This window comes from Lissotriton helveticus, chromosome 1_1 (genome assembly GCF_964261635.1).
Source record: "Lissotriton helveticus chromosome 1_1, aLisHel1.1, whole genome shotgun sequence".
NCBI classification, from domain to species: Eukaryota; Metazoa; Chordata; class Amphibia; order Caudata; family Salamandridae; genus Lissotriton; species Lissotriton helveticus.
This window is the reverse complement of record NC_136057.1, coordinates 1,257,125,581-1,257,150,640: the sequence shown is the minus strand read 5'-3', so window position 1 is coordinate 1,257,150,640 and position 25,060 is coordinate 1,257,125,581. Positions and strand designations below refer to the sequence as shown.

Here is a 25,060-nt window from a genome sequence, read left to right as displayed (position 1 = left end):
ATGTTGTATGCAAGATAATGCATTTCACGACACTACACTAAATTGGTGAGCTACTCAAGATATGTTTTACAATCTTCACAAGTTGATCCAAATGTGACAGGGCAAAGATAAAAATCACAGAAGCCCATTCTTTAGTCTACCATGTTAATAGGCATATGGTGGTCGAAAGTGACAAAAGCTGATCAAGGAGCAACTGTAGACATAGGGTGTTGTTTGTAGGATACTAAGTTTGTCATCAAGCATCACTATGATGGCTGTCTCTGTAACCTCATTGCATTCAGAGAGCAGGTGATTTTGATTGATGTAATTGCTTAGTAGTTTAGAGCTTGTGGACCAAGTTGCAAAGATACATTTATGAGTGCAGCCATCTCTGTCATGAGTGCAGGTTAATCTGTACTCATGAAGCCCACTGAAGGGGTCCAAAATGGGCCATCCATGACACAGTTTGCCTAAGACCATTGCGAACAACCCCAAACAAGTACATTTGTGGACACTCCTAAACTCCAAGATGATCCTTCCCACTCTGGAAATGGTAACAGATTTGCTCCAGTCAACAGTTGAAGTAAGTCCCCTTCCAAGATGGGAAGGGAAAGCTATCATCTCCAGTTTCTGTAAGAAAGAAAAATGTGTGTTTGCACATTGGACACCGTTCCTCCTGTGCACACTTCTTCACTATGAAGAACTACACAAAGGGGCAAAAGGACCCCTCCTGACATTCTTAGTAGTACACATGGAACCCTTGCCTAGTGCAGCTTTCAAGGACTATTGGTAAATACCAAAAAGTAGTACATCTGTACCCGTATACAGACATCAACCTACGGATGCAAATTTACTACTTACAGAACTTTGCAAAAAATAAAAGGTTCCTCCACCTCAGCTCCTTCTTGGAAAGTTTTGGAGTGATCATCAAGTGGGGCCAAGAAAAAGTGGGAGGCAGGGGGGGTCAAAACATGGATTCCATATGCAATCTTCCATAGGATAATTGAACAGCGATACTGCAGAACAGCTGAATGGAATTACACCAAATTTTGCAGAAAGCTAGATTTTCGTTCTGAAAACATGCTTTTTGAGATTTTTGTCTAAATCTGTTCAGCAGTTTTTTGAGAAATTAAGGTTTGAAATATATGGACCTTTAGCGATGGGGAGCATTCACGGATCCAAGGAACAAAAGATAAGATATGAATGATTGCCACCACATTAACAAAGATGTGAAAGCAGCCATTTTTGGACATAGGGACTCAGCACCTGTCCTACAAAAATAATAAACAAGCACTGGCAATGAAAACAGGTCTAGCTTCTTATAGTCACTCTCTGACACAACCACAATAAACAAACACAAACTTAACAACATATGCAAAATAGATTTTAAGAATACAATTAGAAAGCATTCTGCCATCTAAATAGGGCTGGAAAATGTTTGCAATAACAAAACTAACCAAGGCAGTAGGTCTCCATCTTCCACAGGTATTGTAAATAGTCTACTGCTGTTTTAAAGTTCAAACATGGCCGCTACATTTAGACCCAATGTGTTACCCATCTTTAAATGGTAAAACAATGACACACTATGGACAAAAGCATTCAATTATGATCTCCTCATTTAGAGAAAGTAGGCATGTGGAATGTGGAGCACTGGGAATGAAATGAGTGGCAAGCAACCCGTTCACACTGCATGAAGATCTGTAATGTTGTCCTAAAAACATTAAAATAAAAAGAGGAGAAGAAAATAAATGAAAGGGGAACTATAAAAGGAGAAAACTCAAGGACTGGAAAACCATCCCTGATATTGAAGCACATTCATATTTAGGTGAATGTGAAGACATGATCAGAAAATGCCACCACTCACGGGGCCAAAGAGCCAATGATTAATACAGACTGCACAATTATCCCATGCGATTCACTGTCATGGATGGAAGCAGAGTATAAGTGACACCCAGACAGACCAATGGCAAAACAGGGTCGACCCAAAGGCCCTCTATGTCTCTATATGTTTACATATATAGGTATATGGATGTGTTATTATCTGATTTCTTTTTAATTCGAGATTCTGGAAGACATACAAAAGGAGTGTATTGTAGTTCCTATATTCCCAATAGGCTCTGAGCATTGGAATAATATGTCCTATAGATTTGACGTAGGACTTAAGTCGACTAGGTCTCTATTGAATATATTAAACTTAATTGTGAGTGCCAGTTAGCTCAGAGGTCACTAGAAACGTTCTCGAATTCACAAGAAGGGATTAGTTTTTGACAACTGCATAAACATGACAACTTTGTTTCCCCAAGAATAAACGTATCTTCAGAGTCGTAGAAACAATAGATAAATATTTTACTCAGTCAATCGTGCATTCTTCGTTTCATCAGAGGTGCAGAGATATAGAGAGACGGTCGTTTTCAATAAAAGGATTTATTGAACAGTCTTCTTTCTCATGCAAGTAAAGTGAACTGCTACAATTGTAATACAGGCTGTAAAATATAATGCCTACAGCGTGAAGAGTATTATAAAATAATATTGTAAGTCATTGTATGGTTTCCAAACCATATATAATTACATACATAAATAACAAAGGCTAAAAGTACTCAACTAATGCTTCTAAAATACGCCTATCCCGATGTACCTAACCTAAGTCTAGTACGAGGGAAGAAGTAAGTGTGGTGTAGCATAGGTTTAGTTTCTTTGCCAATAATCTATCCAAGATTTCTCTTTAGGTTCTAATCAGCTCCAAACCTTAGTTTAGAATGAAGGAGGTCTGGTATCTCTGTCTCGGGACTCGATTTCCCAACACCCCGCAAGGGGAGCTTGGAAACACTGGAGCTGGATTCTCAGCAAGAGAAAGACAGCTTCTCGATCAGTGCGTCAGCAGGAGGGTCGGCTTCCTTTGGCACTTGCAGTAGCGAGCTGTGTCGGGCAAGTAGATAGTCGAGCTGCTGCGAACCATCGTGTCTTGCTAGAGCAAGTGAGGGATATTTATATTTTGAAGGTGCCTAGTTTGACGTAAAGTTGGGCATAATAACATCATCAAAGAACCCCAAAGGAATGGTAGTTCTTTGAAAACTTCATGAGTTCTTGGACAAATCAATATTCAAGCAAGGGGATGTCCCTGACTGCTTAAGCCGATTTTCCAAGAAATCGTTGTGGCTTTCTGGTACAAGTGGAAGTAGCCATGCCTGTATTTGGACTGCATGGGTAAATATGGGTATGATTTCTATGCCTATATTAGGGCAATGTGAATTGTACCTATATATGGGCATGAATCTGGAAATTTTGCTCAGATCCTAAAACGCCATACAAGAGGAGATTCTAGCACAAATTATTACAGTGAAAATCTTCTCCTCCTAGGGTTTGTCAGCGGCGGCAACCAACACCAAAAGCATCCCTAGAAAAGTAGCCCAACGAACTACCTATCGGATTGCTTTAACACAGAGGAATAGGAATCCACCCATATGCCTGTTGATATTAACATATGCTTTTCTGAACCAATATGTCAAAACATATGTGTGTATCTTAACTATTCATAATACATAAATCAAACCTATGGTAACAGAATATTTTTCTCAGTGAACCAATCAGGGTTGAAGCTGTTATCATTGGCTTATCACCATAACCAATTGAGCCCTCCTGTACTGAGCATATGCTTTCTCATACAGCATTCATCAGACATACAGTCAAAAAATGATATAGTTTACCAAATTACCATAGGAAAAGCAAAATTCTCTTTCTCCGAAGAGGACTAAAAAGGATTCTGACAGGACAAATATTCTATATCTGCAATTTGTCAGAAGGAGTAACCAGCACCAAAATGATTGCCTACCATGGTAACCGGTGAGATTCCATGCAACAAAATATCTGTAAAGTGATAACAATGTACCCTCAAATGCCTATTGACTTTAACATATGCTTTATGATGTCAGTATGTTGGGCCTACTGAATTTATCGTGATAGAATAATCAATCAATCAATAATAATCAATCAGGCATCTAGCCATTATCATTACCATGTCACCATAACCAATTAAAGTCAATTGTACTAAGTGTACGTTTTCCTTTAGGCAACTGTCTGGCACACAGTATTAAAAGTATAAATGTAAACAAAATTACAATTGTCCAAAAAATTACTGTCTCTCCTACGAAAGCCTAATAAGGATGTTTGTAGTGCATATCTTCTGTCCCCACAGTTTGTTTGGGTAGATCACCACAAATCTTGCCTACTACCGTGAACTGTGAAATTCCATATAACAAAGTGCATGCCTACAGGTTTTAGTATACAGCAATACTAATCCAACCTTAATAGACTATTGTTTTTAATGCACACTTTTCATAATAAGTAGGTCAGTCCAACTGGCTTTGTCATAACATTTCATAATAAACAGATCAAACTGATGAAATCAGGCAGCCTTTACGCAATGAACTATTATAGGCTTTATCTTTTAACATTGGCTATACACTTTACCCAACACCGACCTATTCAAGTACATATATAATGGCAATCATCATGAATACAGGTATAAAATTACTAATATGTAGAAAAATACATCTAGCAAAACATTATACAACCCCTCTCAACAGAGCGTACAAGAACAATCAGAGCAAAACCCCTCCAGGGCTTGTCAAAATGGGCCGATAACTTCGAAACCCTTTCTTACTATGGTATTCGGTGAAATTCCATGCAACAAAAAACGCATCCATAGGCTTTAAGATAGAGTAATAACAATTCACACCTAAATGCTCATCAACTTTAACATATACTTTTCACAATAAATATGTCAGACCTAGTGCCTTCATTATAACATTTCATAATAAACAGATTAGGCCTGTAGCCACGATCACAGGCTTGACACCATAACCAACTCAGTCCTGCTGCATCAAGTATAAACTTTGTCACAAGCCAAAAAGTTCAATACCTGCAGTCCTTTGTGTGGAAGCTCTCTAATTCTGCTCAATCAAATCTGTAGCGCTTCTTTGTTGAGTATATAAGGTAAGGTGACAGTTGCACTGTCAAGCCAGGCCTACAAATCCATGTATGTTAATGACTGTACTTAATTCCATCTGTGCTGCTACCAATACTAATACTGTAGGGTATATAGTTATCTAAGCCATTTTTCTAGTATTACAATGTTATGTGTGTGTCCCTGAATGTTCAAGCTCAGCCAGGCGAGTAAATAAACAAAATGATCACAGCTGCCAGATGGCAAGCACTTTTTTGTGGAGGCACACAACTTCTGCCCAAGCAAATGAACTCCGGCTCCTAATGTATGGGTGGTGTCAAAGCCCCTCTCTTGGTGATTCTCACATAGTTTCTGGTAATAGCTATGCTGTCAAGGCAGAACATAAAAAAACATACAGGTGTACAGGGTAGGGATACTCTGCTCCACTCAGTCTGGTAGGGGGGGGGGCAAAAAAATATTTAACTGTACAGGCTCCCACCCTTTTAAAAAATATTCCCCCGGGGTGGGCCAGGGCCCAGGGTTTGCCGAATCATTCCATTTTGGTGAAGGGGGAATTCTGTTCCTCTCCCTCAGCAGTTATGAGGCCATAAGGATTCCATCTCCTGGTACTGACATTGATATTTTGGGGAGCGGCTGTGTACCCTCCTCCCCAAGCCTTAGAAAGACCCCAAGGACCCTATCCCCTGGGGCAGTCTTTTAAATTTAGGGGAGGAGGATGTGCAACCCCCACCCAAGCCTCAGACAGACCCTGGGCACCTCATCCCCAGGGGCAACCTTTTAAATTTAAGGGAGGGGGACTCATAGGGCCGCACAGACCTCATCCACTGAAGCCAACTTTTTTATGGGGTGGGGGTGTAGGATCTCACCCCCAAAGCTGTAGACTCGCCTTAGGAATTCCATCCTCCAGGGTCCAATCAAAGCAGTGTCATATCCCCCGGTGATACCGCTGGTCCCAGCCCAGAAGGGTGCAGTCAGGGAATACAGAGGTAATTCCCTGATCACACTCCCAGGGCAGGGAACACTGGCCCAGATGAGGCTCAGAAGAAAACTGCTCCCTCCCGGGCAGGCGCACAGGGGTGGAGCCAGCTTTCCCTACCACCAAGGATGGGGGCCAGGTGGGCACCGGGACGCTTAATTTAAAATAATGGCTGTCTCACGCTGGCACCTACTATGGGTGCTAGCTGGTGAGCTGCTGGGGGCTGTGGCAGCCCTGAGGCTCCTTCCTTGTCCCTAAATGAATATAAAGTTTGGCTGTCCGGGGTGAGACGTGACACCCATAATAAAATGTAAATCAATAAAAACAATAATAAAGGAGATTCAGGAGCTGGCCATTTGTTATTGACTGCTCCAAGCAAGAACAGACCAATAATGTGAGGGCTTTTTATTTATATTTTTGGATCCTGGTGGAGTTCCTAGAAGTGGAAGAACCACCACCTAAAAATGAAAGACTCAAAGATATGTTAAATGTTTTTTAAAGGATTTATTGAAAATCCCTATTTTTAAAAATTGCAATGTGTGAATTTATAAAATATACATTTGATTATAGTTATTGGTGACTTTTTGACACAGCCAATATGTTAATGTGCCTACTCCTTGATAAATAGCCAGTAGGCTATTTATCAAGGAGTAGATAGATAGTAGATAGATAGAGTAGGCCAGCTGCTTTTTATAATTTGGTGTCTGACCATTTGACAACGCCTGTAGATCTACCTTACTCATAAAGACACTCTTTATATTGTTACATACTGCAGGGGGTTGGGAGCCCATAGATGTTGGCCCTGTGGCCAATCCCATTCGGTGCATGGCTCAAGACCATGGGCGGTGGGAGTGGGGCATGGAGCATGCAGGGTTCAGCATTAACAGGGAGTTGGGTTTCCAAACCTATGTCGCACACGGTGATGGACATCTTACTGTAGGTTAAAGAGGCTGAAATTTACTGGGGGTAAAACAAAGGTTAAATGGATGTTGGGAAACCTAATAATGTCTTTCTTTGTATTTAAAAACAACTTAGAAATTCATTGAAAAAAAGTAAACACTGAAGGGACATCATAGTTAGATTAAAAAAAAAGTCAGTGAAAACAATGTTTTAAACAAACAACACCAATTACATTTACCATTTATAGGTATCTCAAGTAACTATGACTTGTGTTCTAAAGTAACTATAAGTCATGGCCCTGCCATGCACAGTGTTGTCATCAATGATCCATTTCAGGTGTTGCAGTGATATCATCAATGACATCATGGAACATGTCATAAGTGATTCTATATGTTAGGAAATTCGAAGTGCATGTTGAGCGCATGCGTTATAGCATATATACAGATATAGAGATGGGGGGATCAAGAGGGAGCGAAAGGTAACTTGGTCCAATTCCTTCCATCGCAACGTTCTAGTGACATCACAAATCACAAGGCTGAAGGCTGAGTTGTTTGTAAATGTCACCAAAACACAGAGCTTGCAATGTAGAATCACATTATATATGGTACCTATTATTCACTTTTTATATCACATATTTATTTTTGAGCAGTGAACTTGAAAAGCCTGCCTTCGCCACACTGCAGTTATCACAATGGGCACTGATTCGAAATTAGAAAGTGCATGCTTTGTTTATATTTCTTAAATACATTGTTAATAAAACAATGGGCAATGGTGAAGATGAATGTATTTAGGTGAATCTGCAGCGTTTACCATATAATTATGTATTTACTGCATTCACACATTTCACCAAATATGTTGTTTCTATCTCAAAAGGATAAAAATAATACTGGCAGAGGATGTGCTTCCTGGTTTGCATTTGCTGCTGCATTATTTAGAAAACCCTGTTGCATAATTTGGTCCTCAATGCCGCATGACAATGTTAAAGAGCTGCAGAGTGTTTTTGGGGTTATCACAATGATGATAAAATCTATATTTCACAGGCTTCTTTCCCATTTTTAAAAGTTCCCAGCAAAGAATGGGTTTTTACACCATTGTATTTTGTGCAATAACACCTGTCATTTATATAGATTATGAAACTGTCAAAGTATTCATGTTTACGAACATTTTCATGCATTAATGTAGATGGACATGATAAACTAGATGACAGCCTCAGACGTGATGAATATCAAAGTGATTTAAATGTCTGTGAAGCTAAAATTTATGAAATACTTGATAAAAACACCAAGGCAAAAGTTAATTTTATAAAAGAAGTGAGACTGCCAAGCTCAACACCACAAATTTGAACTAGAAAGAGGCAAGCCCTGGGGATCAGAAAGGGCAGCAGCTGTGACAAAAATATACAACAAAGATTCAAGACAGAGTGGAGGCCATTATGCCAGGAGGTAAACAAAATTACTATGATTACTAATTAGACATTAAATAATTAAGAAATGTATCAATTATTCTAAGAACATAGGTAAATAGCAGAAAAACATCAAAGATAAAGATCATCAACAAAAAGCAGCACTTCAAAAAGTGAATACTGTAAGCATTCTGTATGAGCTAAATCATTGGTCCATAAGTGAGGAGTTTTACAGATAAATGTCTCCTTTTCTCTCTCTGTATCGGTCTTGATGTTGCACACAGCCACTGTCGAATCCTCTCTTGCAAGACCTTCTTAAAGAAGGGTTGTCTCAGGGCACTAGAACAGTCAGGGAAAGGATTCCTTTTTGACCCTACCAATTATGAACTTGTCTCAGAGTTGGAGAGTCAGTGAGGCTCAGTAAGATCTCTCCTCCCCCTTGTGATGCATTGAAACAGTATTGTGGTAAAGGAGAGTGCTAGGGGTGAGCAAAATATTTTGTGCTGCTGGTGGTATAGGTTGATTTTGGTGACTCTGCATTACTTCTATAGTGTAGAGTTCTGGAAAAATTCTGCCAATTGCCACGTGGCGGACTTTTTTCTCACATGTGTGCCAAAATGGTAAATTGGTGACTGCGAGCGAGATTTGGCGTCCCTTAGCATGATTTTTGGTCGCTGGGAGGCTATCTGCCAAGGTTATTCCAATGCAGGAGATTGTGGGTGGTCGTGACCACTCGCAGTCAGAAGGCTGCTGCTCAAGTAGAAAATCTACTTGAGCAGCAGCAAAATCAACTTGGGTAGCTGAAAAACAGCACTCTTGTTGGCCACTGAGGAACTCAAAAAGGTTCTCGATCAAGGTGGATCAGCTGCACATATTTTGCTTGACTTAAGTGCAGCATTTAACACAATCTCATATCCTACTTGGTACATTTAAAGAGGCCGGCATTACAGGATGTGAATTAAAATGGCTATTGCCGTTTCTAAATGATAAGAGCTTCCAAGTCAGCGTGGAGTTTTTTCTTCCTACAATCCACCATTTAAAATGTGGAGTTCCTTAGGGCTCCTCTCTTAGCACCACACTTTTTAATCTATACATCCACCCCTCAGATATCATCTGCTCCCTTGACGTCACCATGGTTTCTAAGGTGGACGACACACTGATCATCGTCTCCCTCATACAGGCTCCAGATCACTAACTAAACTCCTGCTTAAAACAGATCAGCAGATGGATGGCTGCCAGTTGTCTAAAGTAAGACGGGGACAAAATGGAGGTCTTGGTGGTTGGCAAAAACTCATCACTCTGGGACAAACTCCATTGGCCCTCGTCCCTGGGTGACCATTAATCCCTGAAACCAGAAGAGAAAATTCAGGATGTCACGCTAGAGAGTAATCTTTCCATGGCTTCCTAAGCAAAGAATGTGGCATCCAACTGCTTTGGCCTCTTCAAAGGACTGAGGAAGTCTCTATAATGGTTCCCATTGATTGCCTGCACAATAGTGATCCAAGGCTTAATACTATACCCCCGCCTCGACTGCAACAATTCCTTCTACTTAGGCAACCCACTCTCTGCAATAAAAACAAGCATTGGCATAGCCAATAGGTCTTGCCTTTGGGACCTTATAAGTGTTTAGTTATGCAGCACAATATCCTTGGTGCAATAACATCAACTGTTGCATGGTTAAGCACTTATAAGGTCCCTAATGCGAGACCTATTGGCTATACCAATGCTTGTTTAACCAGTATAGTAGAAAAAATATTGAATATCCCACATTAGTTCTCTTGATCTTTGTACCTAAGCAAAGATTGGCACTCTCGGTTGCAGATGGTTTGCCTCCACTACTGTGATGGCCGCTGTTGGGTTGTGATCTGGGCAGGCGCTGCCACAGTCTGCGTGAACCAGACCGTTTTTTCAGTCAAAGTTGCTTCTGCATTCACGGAGTGGGAGTGTCTTGCTTTGCACATGATGATTGGCTTTTAAACTGCTTGTTTTATGTAAACATTGGTGCAACGGTTGTGGATCTTAAGTTACTTTTAGAAACTATACTGTAGCAGAACGTGGCCTTTTAGGAATGAATATTTAAACAATGCGATGTGATTTTTTTGCCCATAATAGTGCTATCGTGACATTTGCCTGTGCATTTTGGTGAAACAAGCTCAGAAACCGCAGGGTCTGGAGAGTTATCACTTGCCTGAAAATGCCTGCGTGTTGGCTGGAGGGGAGAGGCAGAAGGCTGTGGACACGGCTAGAGCACAGCTAGGAAATTCACGTTTGCCACATTTTTTTGCATAGAACATTTTTTAATTGTTGAACTTTTCTGGGTATTAATTAGATCTGCGATGTTCTGTTTGGGCCAGTACGTTTTTATTTGGCGATTGTACACTAACGCCAGGAAAGGTGTTCATGAGAGTGATCATGCTGTACCTGAAGGGCGTGGGCAAGATTGCTTGTGTGCCGGCCTGGGTCGCGTATGGGTGCAGGTCTGCTTGATATTTAGCTGCAGTAACCTTTCTAATACAAGTAGTTTTACTGTCTAACCTCACCATGGAACATTTTAGCGCTGCTTTGTACAGCTCTTCAGGAAAATAACCACATAATGTCGCCCTAGTTCTAGTGATAAACATTCTTTTATCACATGACAATTTCTATTAAAAACAGTAATACTTTTGGTAAAAATGTGTGCGAGTGTTATAACATGTTTTTTACACGAATAACATGCAACCAGCTAGTGATGATCAGAAGCCCCAAATTCAGCTGAGTCTCCTATGCAGTTTCCGTTAGAAACCTGGATAGAAATGTAATGCTGTTGTAAAACTGGGTTCGATGTTGGTCTTACCTCTTGCAGAAGGACCTTTCAGCAACACCTTCTAATCGCAATTTTGATTTGTTGAGCCTAAATATAGGCTAAGAATGCACTACTGATAGGAATGGCCTAGAAATGTTAAAGAAAAAAGTAGTCTAGCTGGGTATTGTGTACTTTCTCTTACTTATGAGAATGTTATTACATTGCTTTGGAACAGATTAAAAAAGCCAATAAAATAGGTGCAGGGTTTTAAATGCTCACCACTAACATGTGCTGTGCTTTGCAGTTCAAGAGTTCAGATCACTGCAAGGCCACCTCAGTGTGCCACCCTCCTGAGGTCAGTAAATTAAACACCATTAAATAGGGTAATTCTAACAGTTGTTCACAGTGCAAAGATACGATAGAAGTGCGGTATGAACAATGATATAAAAACATACTGGGATACATTTTTCTCTGACTCCTTTGTCTTGAAGGTCTCGGAAAGGGTAGAAAGGCGACATTTTGCCGCTCTATGAAATACTAAAATTAAGCAATCGAATAATTAAACACATTTATTTGTTGTGATGAAAAGACTGTATTGTCTATCCTGGCGTCCTGTACTCAGACTGCTGTTAACCGAGCCCGAGAACACCTTGAAAGCTGAGCTGTTGAAACTTCACCATTTCATTTCCAAACCTGCTGAACAAGAACCCAGAAAGAGTTCTTTCAAAATGTCAAATGACAGAATGGGAAGAAGTGGCAACTCATTGTACGGTGTGCCGTTTGGTTCATTTTCCTGGGTGAGGCGGGGCATTGAAGGAAAGCCCGAATGGAGCCCGGAGGTGTGCGTGTGGAAGTGTCACATGGCCATATCCTGTATTTACAGCATTGGCAGCAGGATGCCCAGAGGCTTCTATACGTGTTCAACTTTTTCTTTTCCTTGATTGACAACACCCTGCCATTTGTCAACTTGGGCATGCCCGATATCTTTGTGATCTGCCTTACCCCGAGGTTTGCCGGTCATAAACAGCGCTGCCTCTGAGGATCCTGCCTTGAAGAACGCAATATTCATCTTCATCAATAAAAACATTTTTTAATGTTTTCTGACTAGTTTAATGCAGTCTCAACAAACATTGGGCGCGTGCGCGCGTCCGGGAAATAAATAAAAACAAGCATTGGCCGTGCAGCCGTAAAAGTAAAGACGCGCAGACCCGAAATAAAATGAAGAAAAAAATGCGAGTGGTGACGCGAGTGGTGCGCACGCGAGTCACCGCAAGTGCTACCTTGCCGGCCACCAGCTTGCTATTACGCGCATGCACGCGCGCTCTTGTGCGCGTTCTAGCAAGCTGGGCGCTGGGAAAGTAGCACTTTTAAACGCCCTACTTAATGTCTCGGCCAGGCCAGCGACTGCGCTGGATCAGGCCGAGACCTAAAAACTGATAGTCAGTCAAAACACAGCTGCCCTAATGCTACTGGGCATCCCTAAATTTCAAAAGGCTCTCCCGGCCCTTGTCACACTTCATTGACTGCCAGTAAGCAGTAGGTTCCAATTCAAAGCACTCTGTATCACTCACCATGCGAAGCACAAAGTAGGCCCTTGTATTTTCCATCATTTTATCAACCCTTTCATTGTCCTCCAAATTAGAAGAGCCCCATGCAAGGGCTGTTTGTTTATCCATCTTGCCTCTACACTCAATACATTATCACTTAGTCTCAGACAAAACGACGACCTATTGAGCTTCAGGAAAATAACTTCAAACTGATCTGTTTACCTAAACACTCAGTATCCAAGCTAACTGACCTTAGCACAGAGATGCCTATTCTGGGTAGCCACGCACTCAATAAAATCCTCAAATTGAATTGAGTTGGGCCCTCAGGCACTCTGTATGGTGCCGTTTGTGCAACCTTTTCAGTGTGGAATGTGATCCCGGTACTAAATCATAGCATGAGAAGCTCGAGCTGTGCGGTGTGACTAATTCCACGCCTCTTCTGTAGAGCATCTCCTTCATGAAAGAGCACCTCCAATTTTCCTCTTGGGCAGCTACTCAGCTCTCTCCCTCAAAGCACGGTCTAAGCAGCTTCTCCAGGTAGTTTTGGTAAAAAATGCCCAGGATTCAGGTTTTGATCCTTGCAAGGGGAGCTGGTGGTGGATACCCTAATTCTGGGTCTCGGAGAGTTTTTTGATGACATAGGTGTAGAGACCCTGGTTTCTGCTACAGACATTTTAGAACACTAGCCTGAAGTCCTATTTTTTGTATAATAAAGTTGCAGAAAGCTGTGTATTCCAACAGTCTGCTATGAGACTGGTTCTGGGTAGTTCTGCTCCTTTTTCTTATTCCACTCCGACTACTCTAGCCAAGGTCTTTGTTACAAGATGCTAGCACGAAGGTGGGATGAAGCTGTAAATCTCCTATCAGTACTAACCCGACACTAGGGTACAAAAGAAAGGAATGCTGCCTCACTTTACCTGTTAACCTGTGGGGGCAGCCATTTCAGTGAATAATGGGCTAGTAAAGGCATTGCAAATCCCCTGACCTGGGGAGGGAATATTGCAATTCACTTTGGAGAAAGTCTTGACTTTCTCCAAAGCCCTATTTTGGATGCAGCTAATTCAAAATGTTTTCCAATGTAGCTGTGACCACCTTAGTCACACATGTGCCAAACACACATCCTCTACACATGCATAAAGGTGCAGATATGTGACATCCATGTCCCACGTGAATGGGTGAAGGACCCAGTAGCAAGGGAATGGCAGGCCAATTTAAAAAGGCGGGAGAAGCCAGTAGTCAACTTTCTGTGGTATGGACAGGTACAAATGCTCATCTTGCCCAGTCTATGCACCACTTTCATTCCTCTACTGCCCAGCGAGTTGATGGCATGTACAGAGCATATGTATTAAGGGGCCAATAGAGCCCCTCAAGATGATAGAAGCCCACTCCGGGCCTCAATGCATCTCACAAATGCATCCAGTGCACTTGCATGATGGTCATGTGTTCCGAGCTGCAGGGCCAAAAGCTGCAGTTATCTAAAATTAACTCAAGGCATGGGTCCAAACCTTTGTTAGCCATGCAGGAACCCTTTCTCCAACCAAATGCATGTTGCAATTTCAAATATAGTATGCAAGAATCCTCATGCATATGCACAGTGCTTGTTTCACAGTGCAAAGCACAACTTGTTTGAACCAATCAAAAATTATAAGAGACTCTAAGGCTGTACCAAATCAACATTTTTAAGCGCATAGAAATGCTTCAGCTACAATTGGATGTATAACTTACGCTGTGCCTTCCACTGTCATGGCGGTCTTGGTCTTAATAAATTCTTTCCCATCCAGCAATACCATCACTTTTTCGAAAGCTCCTGAATCATCTCTCTTGCATTCTATGTTGAAATCGCCATTCCCGTTAGGATCAGTGCAGTCGCGGCAGTAGGATATCAGACTTGCTGATGGACAGTGGAACATAACGTTGTTCAAGGAGCGGTATGTTCCTGTACCCCATGTGCCACATTCGCCTAGAAAACAGCGGAAAAAAAAGATACATTTTTAATGCAAAGATGCTGATTTCCGCACGTGCTTGACATGTACACTTCAAAAGGAAACCCTACAAGAAGCCCAGTTACAACCATGCTCAGAAATGCATAAGTACATCCGTTGACATCCATACAGAACAGAGCACAGGCAGATATGTAGGGGATGATTATTATTATTATAAGAAGAAGCTGTCAGTTATATGCCGCCTGACAACAGCAGTGCACATGATTCCACACCTTAAGCTTGTTTATTTTATTTAATGTATTTAATTTATTTATTTAATAAATTTTTTAAGGCACAACAGCTACCCAAAAAGGGTTTGCTGGTGCCTGGATGGAACTGGAAGCAGAAGAGAGAAAATAAGAAGGAGTTACTAATTAAAAAACCAGTTCTTCAAAGATCTGCGAAAACAGGGATAACTGGTTTCTTTACGGATGGCGAGAGGGAGAGCATTCCAAAGGATTGGAGCAAGATAAGAAAAGGATCGACCACCCATCCTAGCAAGTTTAAATCTGGGCACCATGAATTTTCCAGGAGAAGGCGGCTGGGGACATATGGGCAAGCCAGAGAATGCAGGTATTGTGGTGTTGAGCCCCATTCGGTTTTAAACATGTAGCTCAGGGCTTTGAATTTTATGCGATTTTCCACCCTGAGCCAATGTAAGTCACGGAGATAGCCGGAGATGGGTGTAATACTGGGAACTCTGCATAGAAGTCTTGCTGCAGCGTTCTGCACCAGCTTCAGTCTACGGGTCACAGCCTTGCTTGCACCCAGAAAAAGAACATTCTCGTAATCCAGCCGTGAGGTGATAAGGGCATGGACCACAGTTTTCTGGGTGGTCTTAGGTAGCATCCAAAGGATCTTCCTAAGTCATTTTAAGATGATAAAACAAATGGCTGTGTACTTGACTGCTTGATGATGCATGGATAATGAGTCATCAATATGGACGCCCAGGTTACGGACGTGGCTGGAAGGCTGCGGAAGAGCTCCCATATCGGCGGGCCATTGTAATGGGCCCCAGAGATCTTTCTCCTTACCAAGGATTAAAACCTCGGTTTTATCACCGTTAAGTTAAAAAAAGTTCTGGTTAATCCATATTGCAATTCGCCTGAGACCCAACTGAAGACAGGATGTGGAGCCAGGGTCAGAATGAGAAAGTTAAAGTGAAAAGGTGATCTGAGAGTCATCAGCGTAGGTAAAGAGGGTCAAACCGGCCTGTTCAGCAATGTCAGCTAGAGGCCTGACATATATGTTAAAAAGCATGGGCTCAGTATGGAGCCCTGGGGTACCCCATAGGGTGATGGATGGATATTGGGCCTATCTGTAGCAGAGAAAATATGAAATGTACGGCCATCCAAAAAAGGGACAATCCAGTCCAAGGCAGAGCCACAAATGCCAGAGGACCTCAGTGTGTTGACTAATATGGTATGGGAGATAGTGTTGAAAGCTGCACTGAGATCTAATAATATGAGAGTGACGGTATCACCAGCATCTAAGTGATGGCGGAGCCTCTCTGTGACCCCCAGCAAAGTGGTTTCGGTGGAAAATCCAGTTCTGAGCCCATATTGAGAAGGATGAAGGATTTTGTTAGTCTCAATAAACTGGGAAAGAAGAAAATGGATATGCCTTTCGAGGATTTTAGAGAAGACAGGCAAGAGGGGAAACGGACGGTAATTAGTAAGGAAAGCAGGGTCAGCAGTAGGTTTCTTAAGAAGAGGAGTTACCATAGCGTCTTTCCAGAGTGGAGGAACTTTGGACTCCAGTAGGGAAGAGTTTAATGCATTCAAGATGACCTGGATATGGGAACAGTCAAGTTGCTTAAGAATAGAGATTGGCAGTGGGTCATTAGGGGAACCAGACTTACGTTTATCTAAAATAAGAGTAAGAGAGTCCGAATTAAGGGGCCAAGAATCAAAAAAGAGGGGGGTAGTGCAGAGCTCCGAAGCGAGTTCTGAATGTGATGTGACAGCAGTCAAACTAGGAGAAGGTAGTTTAAGGTTAGTGGTTGTCAAATTTGGTTGCAAGGGCATGGTTAAAGGAGAGCTGGCAATTTCAAGATAGATCTTCTCAATGTTTTGTGTAAAGAATTGGGCCAGATCTTCACACTGCTTTTTGTATAATGGCGCGGGGTTACCTATAGTTTCTGATCCAGCAAGCTTTTTTACTGGACCGAAAAGTGTTTTTGAGCAGTTAGCTGCATCAGTAATGGTTTTGGAAACAAAACTGGCCCTAGCAGTATTGCAAAGGTTATGGTATATTTTTATAGTCTTTTAATAGGCATCTTTAAGCTTAGGCGCATAGTCCCTTCGCCATTTTCGTTCTAATGCTTTACATTTAGATTTCTCAATTTTTAAAGTATTGTTGAACCATGGGGCTGGGGGACGAAGATGTATACGTTTTTTATTGGTCGGGGGAAGACAAGAGTCTATTGCATTAGAAAGCCAGGTATGGACACTATCCGAGAGTACATCAACCTGCAAGTCAGATGTAGGTAAATTACAACATAACCGATTGTTAAGGGCATAGGAGTCAATTTTTTACCAATCTCTTTTAGAAGACATAAGTGAAGGGAATGAGGACATCAAAGTGAGAGGAAGAGTGATTGTAAACTTTAATTAAAAATTATCGGACCAGTAAATAGGTACTGCTGGAGCACAGTGAATATCAGCAAGAGTGGAAAAGATGGGATCACGAAGGTGTTCTGCTTTATGCGTAAGGCCTGAATTACAGAGGTTAATATTCAAAGCAGCAAGGTCGGAAATAAAATTAATGCACGTGGAATTAGACATCATCTAAATGTAAGTTTAGATCCCAAGTATTGAAAAGTTTTTAAAACTCATAATTAATGGGGATAAAAGACCAGGCAAAGATGCGGCCCAGGAGGTGGGAGGGCCAGGAGGATGATAAACCAATAAGCCAGAAAAAGTGGATGTGGGGTTAAGTGCAATTTTAAACAAGGCAGCTTCACAATTAGGGAAATCTACTGACTCAAGTTTACATTGAAGATGTTTCTTGTAAATGATGGCTATTCCCCCGCCTGTTCTTATAACTCTATTCATTCTAGCGATGGCATAGTTGGGTGGTAGAGCAATGGCAACATCGGGGCCAGCACTCTCATTAAGCCAAGTCTCATTGAGAAAAAACGCATCAGGTAATTTCTTGATGAGAAGGTCAAAGATATCCCTTTTATGATTAGGGAGTGAACGACAATTTAAGCTAAGGAACGTAAACTCTTTTGTGGGAGAGACGTTAGAAGATCTGAAGACACAGAATGACGTAGCTGAGGAGTGGCAAGCGAGCAGCTACAGCCCGGAGAGGCTTCTTTTGCTAAGTTATCGCCTACAAACTGAATGCAATCAGGTTTTATTGCCGGGGGAAGGGCTAAAAGTTCTTTAGACGAAAATATAAGTCTATTGGAGAGCTTTGGGCCAGGGGTCGTGGCCCCTGGACCCGTCCGGGCGCGTCCGGGCGCAGACGGCTTGCCTTTGGTACACCTTCAGTGCGCCGCTGGCGTGCCCACTGCTCGGAGTGCGTTGCATGCAATTTAAATCCCAGGTCAGGTGACTGGCAGCCCGTGATCCCCCGCCTCTCCTCACCTCTAGCCCGGAAGAAATGTGCTATGCCTCCCCCACTACAACCGGGAAAACCTGTGGTGGAACGGGGAGTATGCGGTAGTATTACTTATGGTATGTTATGTTATGCCATGCCATGCCATGTTATGTTATGTTCAAGTGCATTATTCATTAAGAACAAACACTCTCCACTACCATTGCCTCTTTGCACTGAATACTGAGCATCAGTTAGTGATTGTATGCGGAAGAAGCAAGGTTTTTAGGAATTGCATGAGCCGAATGAGCCGAGCTCCAGGGTTGCCCCCTCACGCACTGTGTGTGGACGGCAAGCCCCTGACCTCAGCGCTCCTGACTGGGTCCTGAGCCTGGGGTGCCACCTCCATGTACTTTGCAGGGGCGTCCTCTCAAGATCATTACGCCACTGCCCTTCCAAACTCAGGCATCTCGTAATGCGGTCCTTAGAACTGAAACATTTCTAAGTCCCAACTTTTACAAAATTCTGTAACTTCTCTCTTGTGATCCAAACTCTCAAAATTTACAGAAAAGTTTTCTTGGAAGTCTGGCTATTCGTTTGAGGTTCAGGAAAGCTTCCCATAACTTCGATTCTACTTCAAAGCACAATCTTTAATTACAACTGGTCCTTGGAAGTCTACTACAGAAACCCAATACCCATAGGTCTACAGGCCTTATTCATTATCCTAATACAGGGGAAAAGTTTCAGGTGGTCATTGGATATTGACTTCAATGTCCTTGAGGCTCAGCAAAGGTCAAGTTCACCAGGTCTGGTTCCCAAGAATCTATTTCAAAGCTCAAGCTGACACTCTAGGATTTTCAAGTGTGAAGAAAAGAGCAGCAGGAAGGGAAGTTTTCTTATAAGTATCTGCAAAAGGCAGTTTTCTCTTGAGAGTTGGCTACACAGGACAATTTAAGGGGTTAAACTAGTCTGTAATTATTGTAGAATCAGGCAACAATGAAACGAAATGTCTGACACTTTAATCACTTAATAATTTCAGTACCCGAGTTCTTGCTTTAGAGAAATGCTATCAGGCAAAGGGCACACAAGAGGTATAGAAATGAAATGGCAATTGCCTCCTTTCTTCTTGTTCACCGCTTTCTCTCCAATCTCTTCCCATGGCCAGCCAAGTTGCTCTCACAAATGATTAAAGAAAATCTTTATCCCTACATGCTTTACCTTATTTCCCTTGCATGCATTGAAAGTCAGGGGCAGCTCCTCTTCTAAGGTCAAACAGTCATGGGCACTTAGGATGTTCTCCACCGGACTGTAATACACATCCTGGGTGGAGAACATCCCCAGGCTTCCACTCCCCGTCTGAGCGCTGAACCACGGTATTCAGAGCAATCACAACGCTGCATTGCAGCATTGTGATTGGCTTAGGGAAGCCTGTGTGCCTTTTGTTCCCTGTCCTACTTTCCCGGCCGCCAACCCCGTTGACTGCCAGTCGCCACAGGTGAAAGACCCCAGAGGATAATGTTCCTGTACAGAAAAGTTTACTATTGTGGGTCGTTTTTTACAGGCAAACATGACCTGGGTGTGGGTGAACACGTTTTTCTCGAATATGCATCATTTATGAGGCTGGATTTTGATACCCATCAGTTGGCCCACTCAGCTCTAAGGGGAGATTGGATATGAAAAGTGGCAAAAAGGTGGGAACCAAAGAGATCCCCATGGAGAAAGTCACTACTCTTAGGTTAAGGTAGGTAATATTATAAATTTCTGAACATGGACAATTAGAAGAGATAATCAAACCTTCTATTTTTTATTGATTTTTTCTGATATTTTTATCACTTTTAACAATTTATGTTTTTGTTCATGTTACAATTTAAAAGCAGGTTTTTACGCGTGCTGTAGAAACATGAATTCAAGCACATTTTAGGTCTTTTAGAAGCCAGTGGGAAAATATTTATTTCATTTTTGCATTCAACATTTCAATTTTGGGCAACGGAACAGAACATTTGAGCTCAGATACAGCTGACTTATCGAAGTATTAAATATTGCAACTTTTATGTACATTAGAGCTAATATACACAGTTTGAGTCTGATCACCAATCCCCACTTACCGATAGATTTAAAAAAACGGATGTACACGGAAACTAAATGGAGAGCATAGAGCTATTTTCTAAAGGATGCATATGTATGTGCATTTGGTACGTGTATTTCGGTGTGTCTTTCGCTGTGTCTTTCTCAGCCCATTAAACAGTAGCGGCTCCTTGAGGGAGTGCTGCAGGGCGGTGGGGCGGGGGAGGGGCAGCTTGCGGGGTAGTAAACTAGGGCATACGGCCGAATGGAGTCAAGTAAACAAATTAATAAATAAAGTGATTTGCATTGCGCACCCTGCATCGCCATTTGGCGCTATGTTGTGGTATACTCTGAATTCATGCATACCACCCCTACCTGTTGATGGAGGCATTTGTTCCACTGATACAGGGGGAGCCACCGGTGGTTCTGGAGCTGCAGAATAGAGATACATGACATTCAGTTGATGTTTAAAGGTTCCATAAATATAAAAACTGCATAAAATGGTGAATATATAAAAAGTGGGACGAGAACTGCCATTAGCTCCAGCCAAACGGAACATGTTCACTGTGAAATTACGGGTGATTCTGCAGAAGGTTGTCAATTGTCTTTGACAGCATAAACAAATGACTATTTACTTAATGTTATTGTTTCTATTTTATAGTTTCAAATATAAACCAATATTTGCTGTTAGATCCTAGGTCATATTAGAAAATAGACTATTCCATGCTGGATCCATTAAAAAGCAATACAAGTCGCCTTTCTGACTGCATACACACACGTACTGTCAGGCAAATATATACAATTGTGCATAAACATGAAAAAGTGACTGGAGGGAATCAGTAGGACACAATCACGTCAGGAAGCTAAAGTGCAGGAACCCAGATAAAATAAGCGAGTAATATACCCCCATGAGATAACTGCTGACAAACCCCAACAGCCAGAGGCCATATGAAAGTCTACTTGACCCTGTTAGAGTTTTCATAACTTGGAATCTAGTTAGTCCAGACCATTGGCATGCCCTGTACCAGGTCGTCATTCCATCATAATCATTCCCTGTGAGGAAATAGACCACCTTAACAGTATGAGATTCCTTAATCTCATCTGCACCAGCCACCTTAAGGGTTTGTGAAAATTCTGAACTGTGAAATCAGTTTCAAAGAATTATGATTTCTATGCAATAATGAATTTATCACTGAGGAGTTGCCTAATGTTGGCCCAACTTGAGATGTGCATGTATTTTGTCTGGTCTAGGTGTCTTGCTTTCATTAAGTTTTGGATGAATTTATTGATGTGGCTGTCTAATGGAACTGGTAGTCAACACGGTGAGCAACACGCCTGCTTGCAAGCACCTTGTACTATATAATAAATCCAACCATTGCTCCATATGTCCTTAGCTGTAGTTCCTAATCCCCTCAGCCATGAGATGCCAGAACGCCACATTGTGTGATCATCTCCATTATAATGTTCAAATAGTTTCAAGCAGAATTCAACATACCTCCACATCTCAGATGTGTACATTTGTGTTTAGGCCCACATTCATTCTACATGTTATATGAGGCGTTGACATTTTTTTCTCTACTACACTTTTTGCTGAAACGAATATGACTCATTACAATGCGTACTAATACCACACGTGCCATTACAACGCAGGTATTACTACCTACCTACAATTACAACGATCTACCATTACATTGCATACTTTTAACACAAATATGCCTTTACCACGCATGACATTACAACGCAAAGGCATGCGTGGTATAGGTATACTCATGTTTAAAGTATGAAAGCTAAGTTACACTACCCTGCCCTACCCTAAACCCAAATTTAGTATCCCTGCACGACCCTCCCCCAACCCCCATTCCTCTCCCTACCCTAAAACACTACCCCCAACACGACTCTCCCCTGGCCCGCAGTCCTCTCCCTACACTAAAACACTACCCTGCACAACCCCCTGGCATTACCCTAGTCCCAAAAACCCTACCCTGCGCTACACACACACCCCACCCGACCCGATTATTCCCTAAAAAAGTATCCCCCACCCCAGGCCCAATCCCCCTTACCTCTCTCTAGTCGTGTTTCCTCTCTCCTCCTGGTTCCTGCTTCAAGTCAGCTCTGAGGGGCGGTGCACGTCATTGTGAGGAAACGGAAGAGCCTCTATTTCTTCACCACGAGGTGGATTGCCATTTTTTTTTTACACTGCATGCGTTTTAAAAGCGCATGCGATATAAAAAAAATGCATAGTAATGGCTACGGGTTGGTACATCGCATGCGTTGTAACACTTGTGATGTAATGGCATGCGGGGGAACAGCCGCATTGTAATGGCTGTTTCCCTGCTGAAACACCTAACTTTGCTTGTAGCCTTCTGTTGGCCTTTCCTTCTTCCTTTGCATCAGCTCTTTCCTAAGGTCCGTCATGGATATTTTTGTTGCTGTTAGTGTCACACTAAATTAAATTCTTCATGCTTAGAGGCATCCCTCTTGAATTCTGCACCTGTATAAAAATAACTTCTTCCTGATAGTTGTACTGGATAAAAGCAGGTACTGCCCATGAGAATACCCAATCTTTTGAGCCTCTGGATTTTTTGTTCTCTCTGGCAGTGCCTAACCCTTAAAGACGGCCAGTTTCTGTGAATAGCTGGGCTAAAAGTCTCTAAACAGGTTACATGTAACATGTGTTCCAGTATGTGTGCACACACGTAGAGGCTGGGAGAGGGACTGCTAGTCTGACCCAGCCTGAAATCTACACAAAGGTAGCGCTGCAGCAGATGGGACCCAGGTTAAAATGTCAATGTCCAGGCTTCATAATCAATTCAGGACTTAAAAATAAATGTTTTTTTATTTGTTGCTGCAGTGTTGTATTTGAACTGATAGTTTCACTTTGGGTAGAGTGTGCCTAATTGAACAAAGTAACAAGGCCAAGGACATGTTCTTTCCCGGCAGGCTCTTTCAGGCTATATGAACCCATTCATCGCTCAATATTTGATATAATTCTCTGAGCTAGCCTTGAGGAGATTAATAACTTAGTATCCTGTGCTGGAAAAGTTACTCTGCTGTCCCAGCTGCCAGATCAAACCCCCAGATGCATCAAGCATCCATTTTGCGATTCCTCATTAGCGACAAATAAGGAATCGCTAATAAGGAATAGCAAAATGCAATGCAAGAAGAAATTGCTTAAAAAATAGTGATTTCTTCAAATTCCTTAATTTCGACTCGCAAATTGCGACTCACAATTAAGGAATACCTCCCCATTCATTCCTATGGGCCTAGAGGCTTCACTTCCACATATTGTGACCAGCAGAATGCTTAGACATGGGTCAAAGGGCGGACAGGCAGGCGTCTGGCTCCTATCACCACAATATAGAGGGAAGAAAAACGATCTGGGTGGGTGTATCTTGGCTTTGAGAGGGAGATAGTCTTTAGTTTTCATCCCAGCAGCCATGTCTTCTTCACAGAATATTGTACACGTGGTTGTACAGCCAGTGGGCTGCTTCTTGGAAATGCTAGTGGGGCTACAGGACACCAGAAGCAAATGATCCCAGCTGTGACAGTTGAGGCCCACTAATTTCTAATTACCATGATTACTCTGACACCGATTTCTCACATAGTTCATCAATATGTCTTCTTAATGGGAACAAATATGCCTACCAGGCTCTTGTGCTATGTTTAAGGTGAGTGATTTGCAGCAAGGCAAATAATTATTTCATTTTATTTGGCAAATATATTCTTCCATGGGTAATTTGTGATCTTCTTCGGAGCATCTGAGAAAACAACTTTTAGATATGAAATAGAGGAAGATGAGAAAGTGCAGTATAAGAAGGGGATCATGTGATTAGAGAAAGCCAGACGGCAAGAGGGAAGTTGGGAAGCAAACTGTAGGTAAAGGGCTGTTTTAAATTAAAAAATATAGCCGGAAAGATAAATAATTTTGATAGAAATGCTGTTGGTCAAAATTATTTGAACAAAACTGTAATATATCTCTTCAACTTGAATTTGTCAGGCAGGCATTTCATCTGTATGATTTCTGCAAGTTTTCTCCAAGATTACAATTTGTGGCATGGATTGATTCTATTGAAGGCTAGTGACAGTGAATGAATTAAGAAAAAATGAATCAGAGGAGTGTATCTGTCCTAGGAAATGCTCTTCTGGAGTTTGGTTGTGCTTGCTCATTATTGCCTGGCCATGTTTATATCCCCTGTGTGCTACTGCAGATATCACTGCAATCATCGGTCTGGAACAAATATATTTCAGTTCCTTCTTGAAAGTCAGATAAGTCTGCTGCACCACAGAACACTATGTTCCATACACAAAGGTATACAGTATCCTGAGACTGGTACGCGGCCAACAAAATAAAAGATAAATCTGCAGTGCAGAGGACCACATCTCTGACCCTCAGTCACTGGTCCTACACATCATCCCATCTTTGGCTTCTTATGCTCACACACTATCAACCTCCCATAAAATCGCTCTTGCTATTCATGCCTCCAACTTAAATGCTGCTCTGCGCTCTTTTTCACAAGTATTTTCTTCACCATGCCAGAGCAGTAGTGACAAGACAAACTAACGTTCTTTGGTCCCTACCCACATTTTCACATGTAGATGAGGCCTGCCAATACTTTCTATCTATACATGCTTGCCTGTGGAGGCAATCCCTGGACTAATGAATGGTACTGGAAGGTCACAATTGTGTCAGCAATGTGTTTTATAATGCAGTTACAATGACGGATGTGACATGCATGTGCAGCCCTTGGAACGCATTCTATATGGGGAATCATGGGAAATGAAGGTCCTGATTTAAATTTGTGACGAATATCCCGTCCACCGAAATATAAAACTCATGATGTCCTATGGGATTTATATTTCAGCGGATGAGAAATCCATCACCGTTGTGACGGAGTAACCAGCACTCCAATATCTAAATCAGG

At 41.9% G+C, this 25,060-nt stretch overlaps 1 protein-coding gene across 1 annotated transcript in view; it reads right to left on the bottom strand.

Moving 5' to 3' along the window:
• The window catches only part of MUC19 (mucin 19, oligomeric), a 1,331,159-nt gene that overhangs the window by 1,221,691 nt on the left and 84,408 nt on the right, over nt 1-25,060 (bottom strand). Inside the window, exons 21-22 of the mRNA XM_078649731.1 lie at nt 20,514-20,570; nt 14,275-14,509 (exon numbers count right to left, since the gene is read on the bottom strand). Of these exons, the coding sequence (XP_078505857.1) occupies nt 14,275-14,509; nt 20,514-20,570 (292 nt within the window). The remainder of the gene's footprint in view (nt 1-14,274; nt 14,510-20,513; nt 20,571-25,060) is intronic.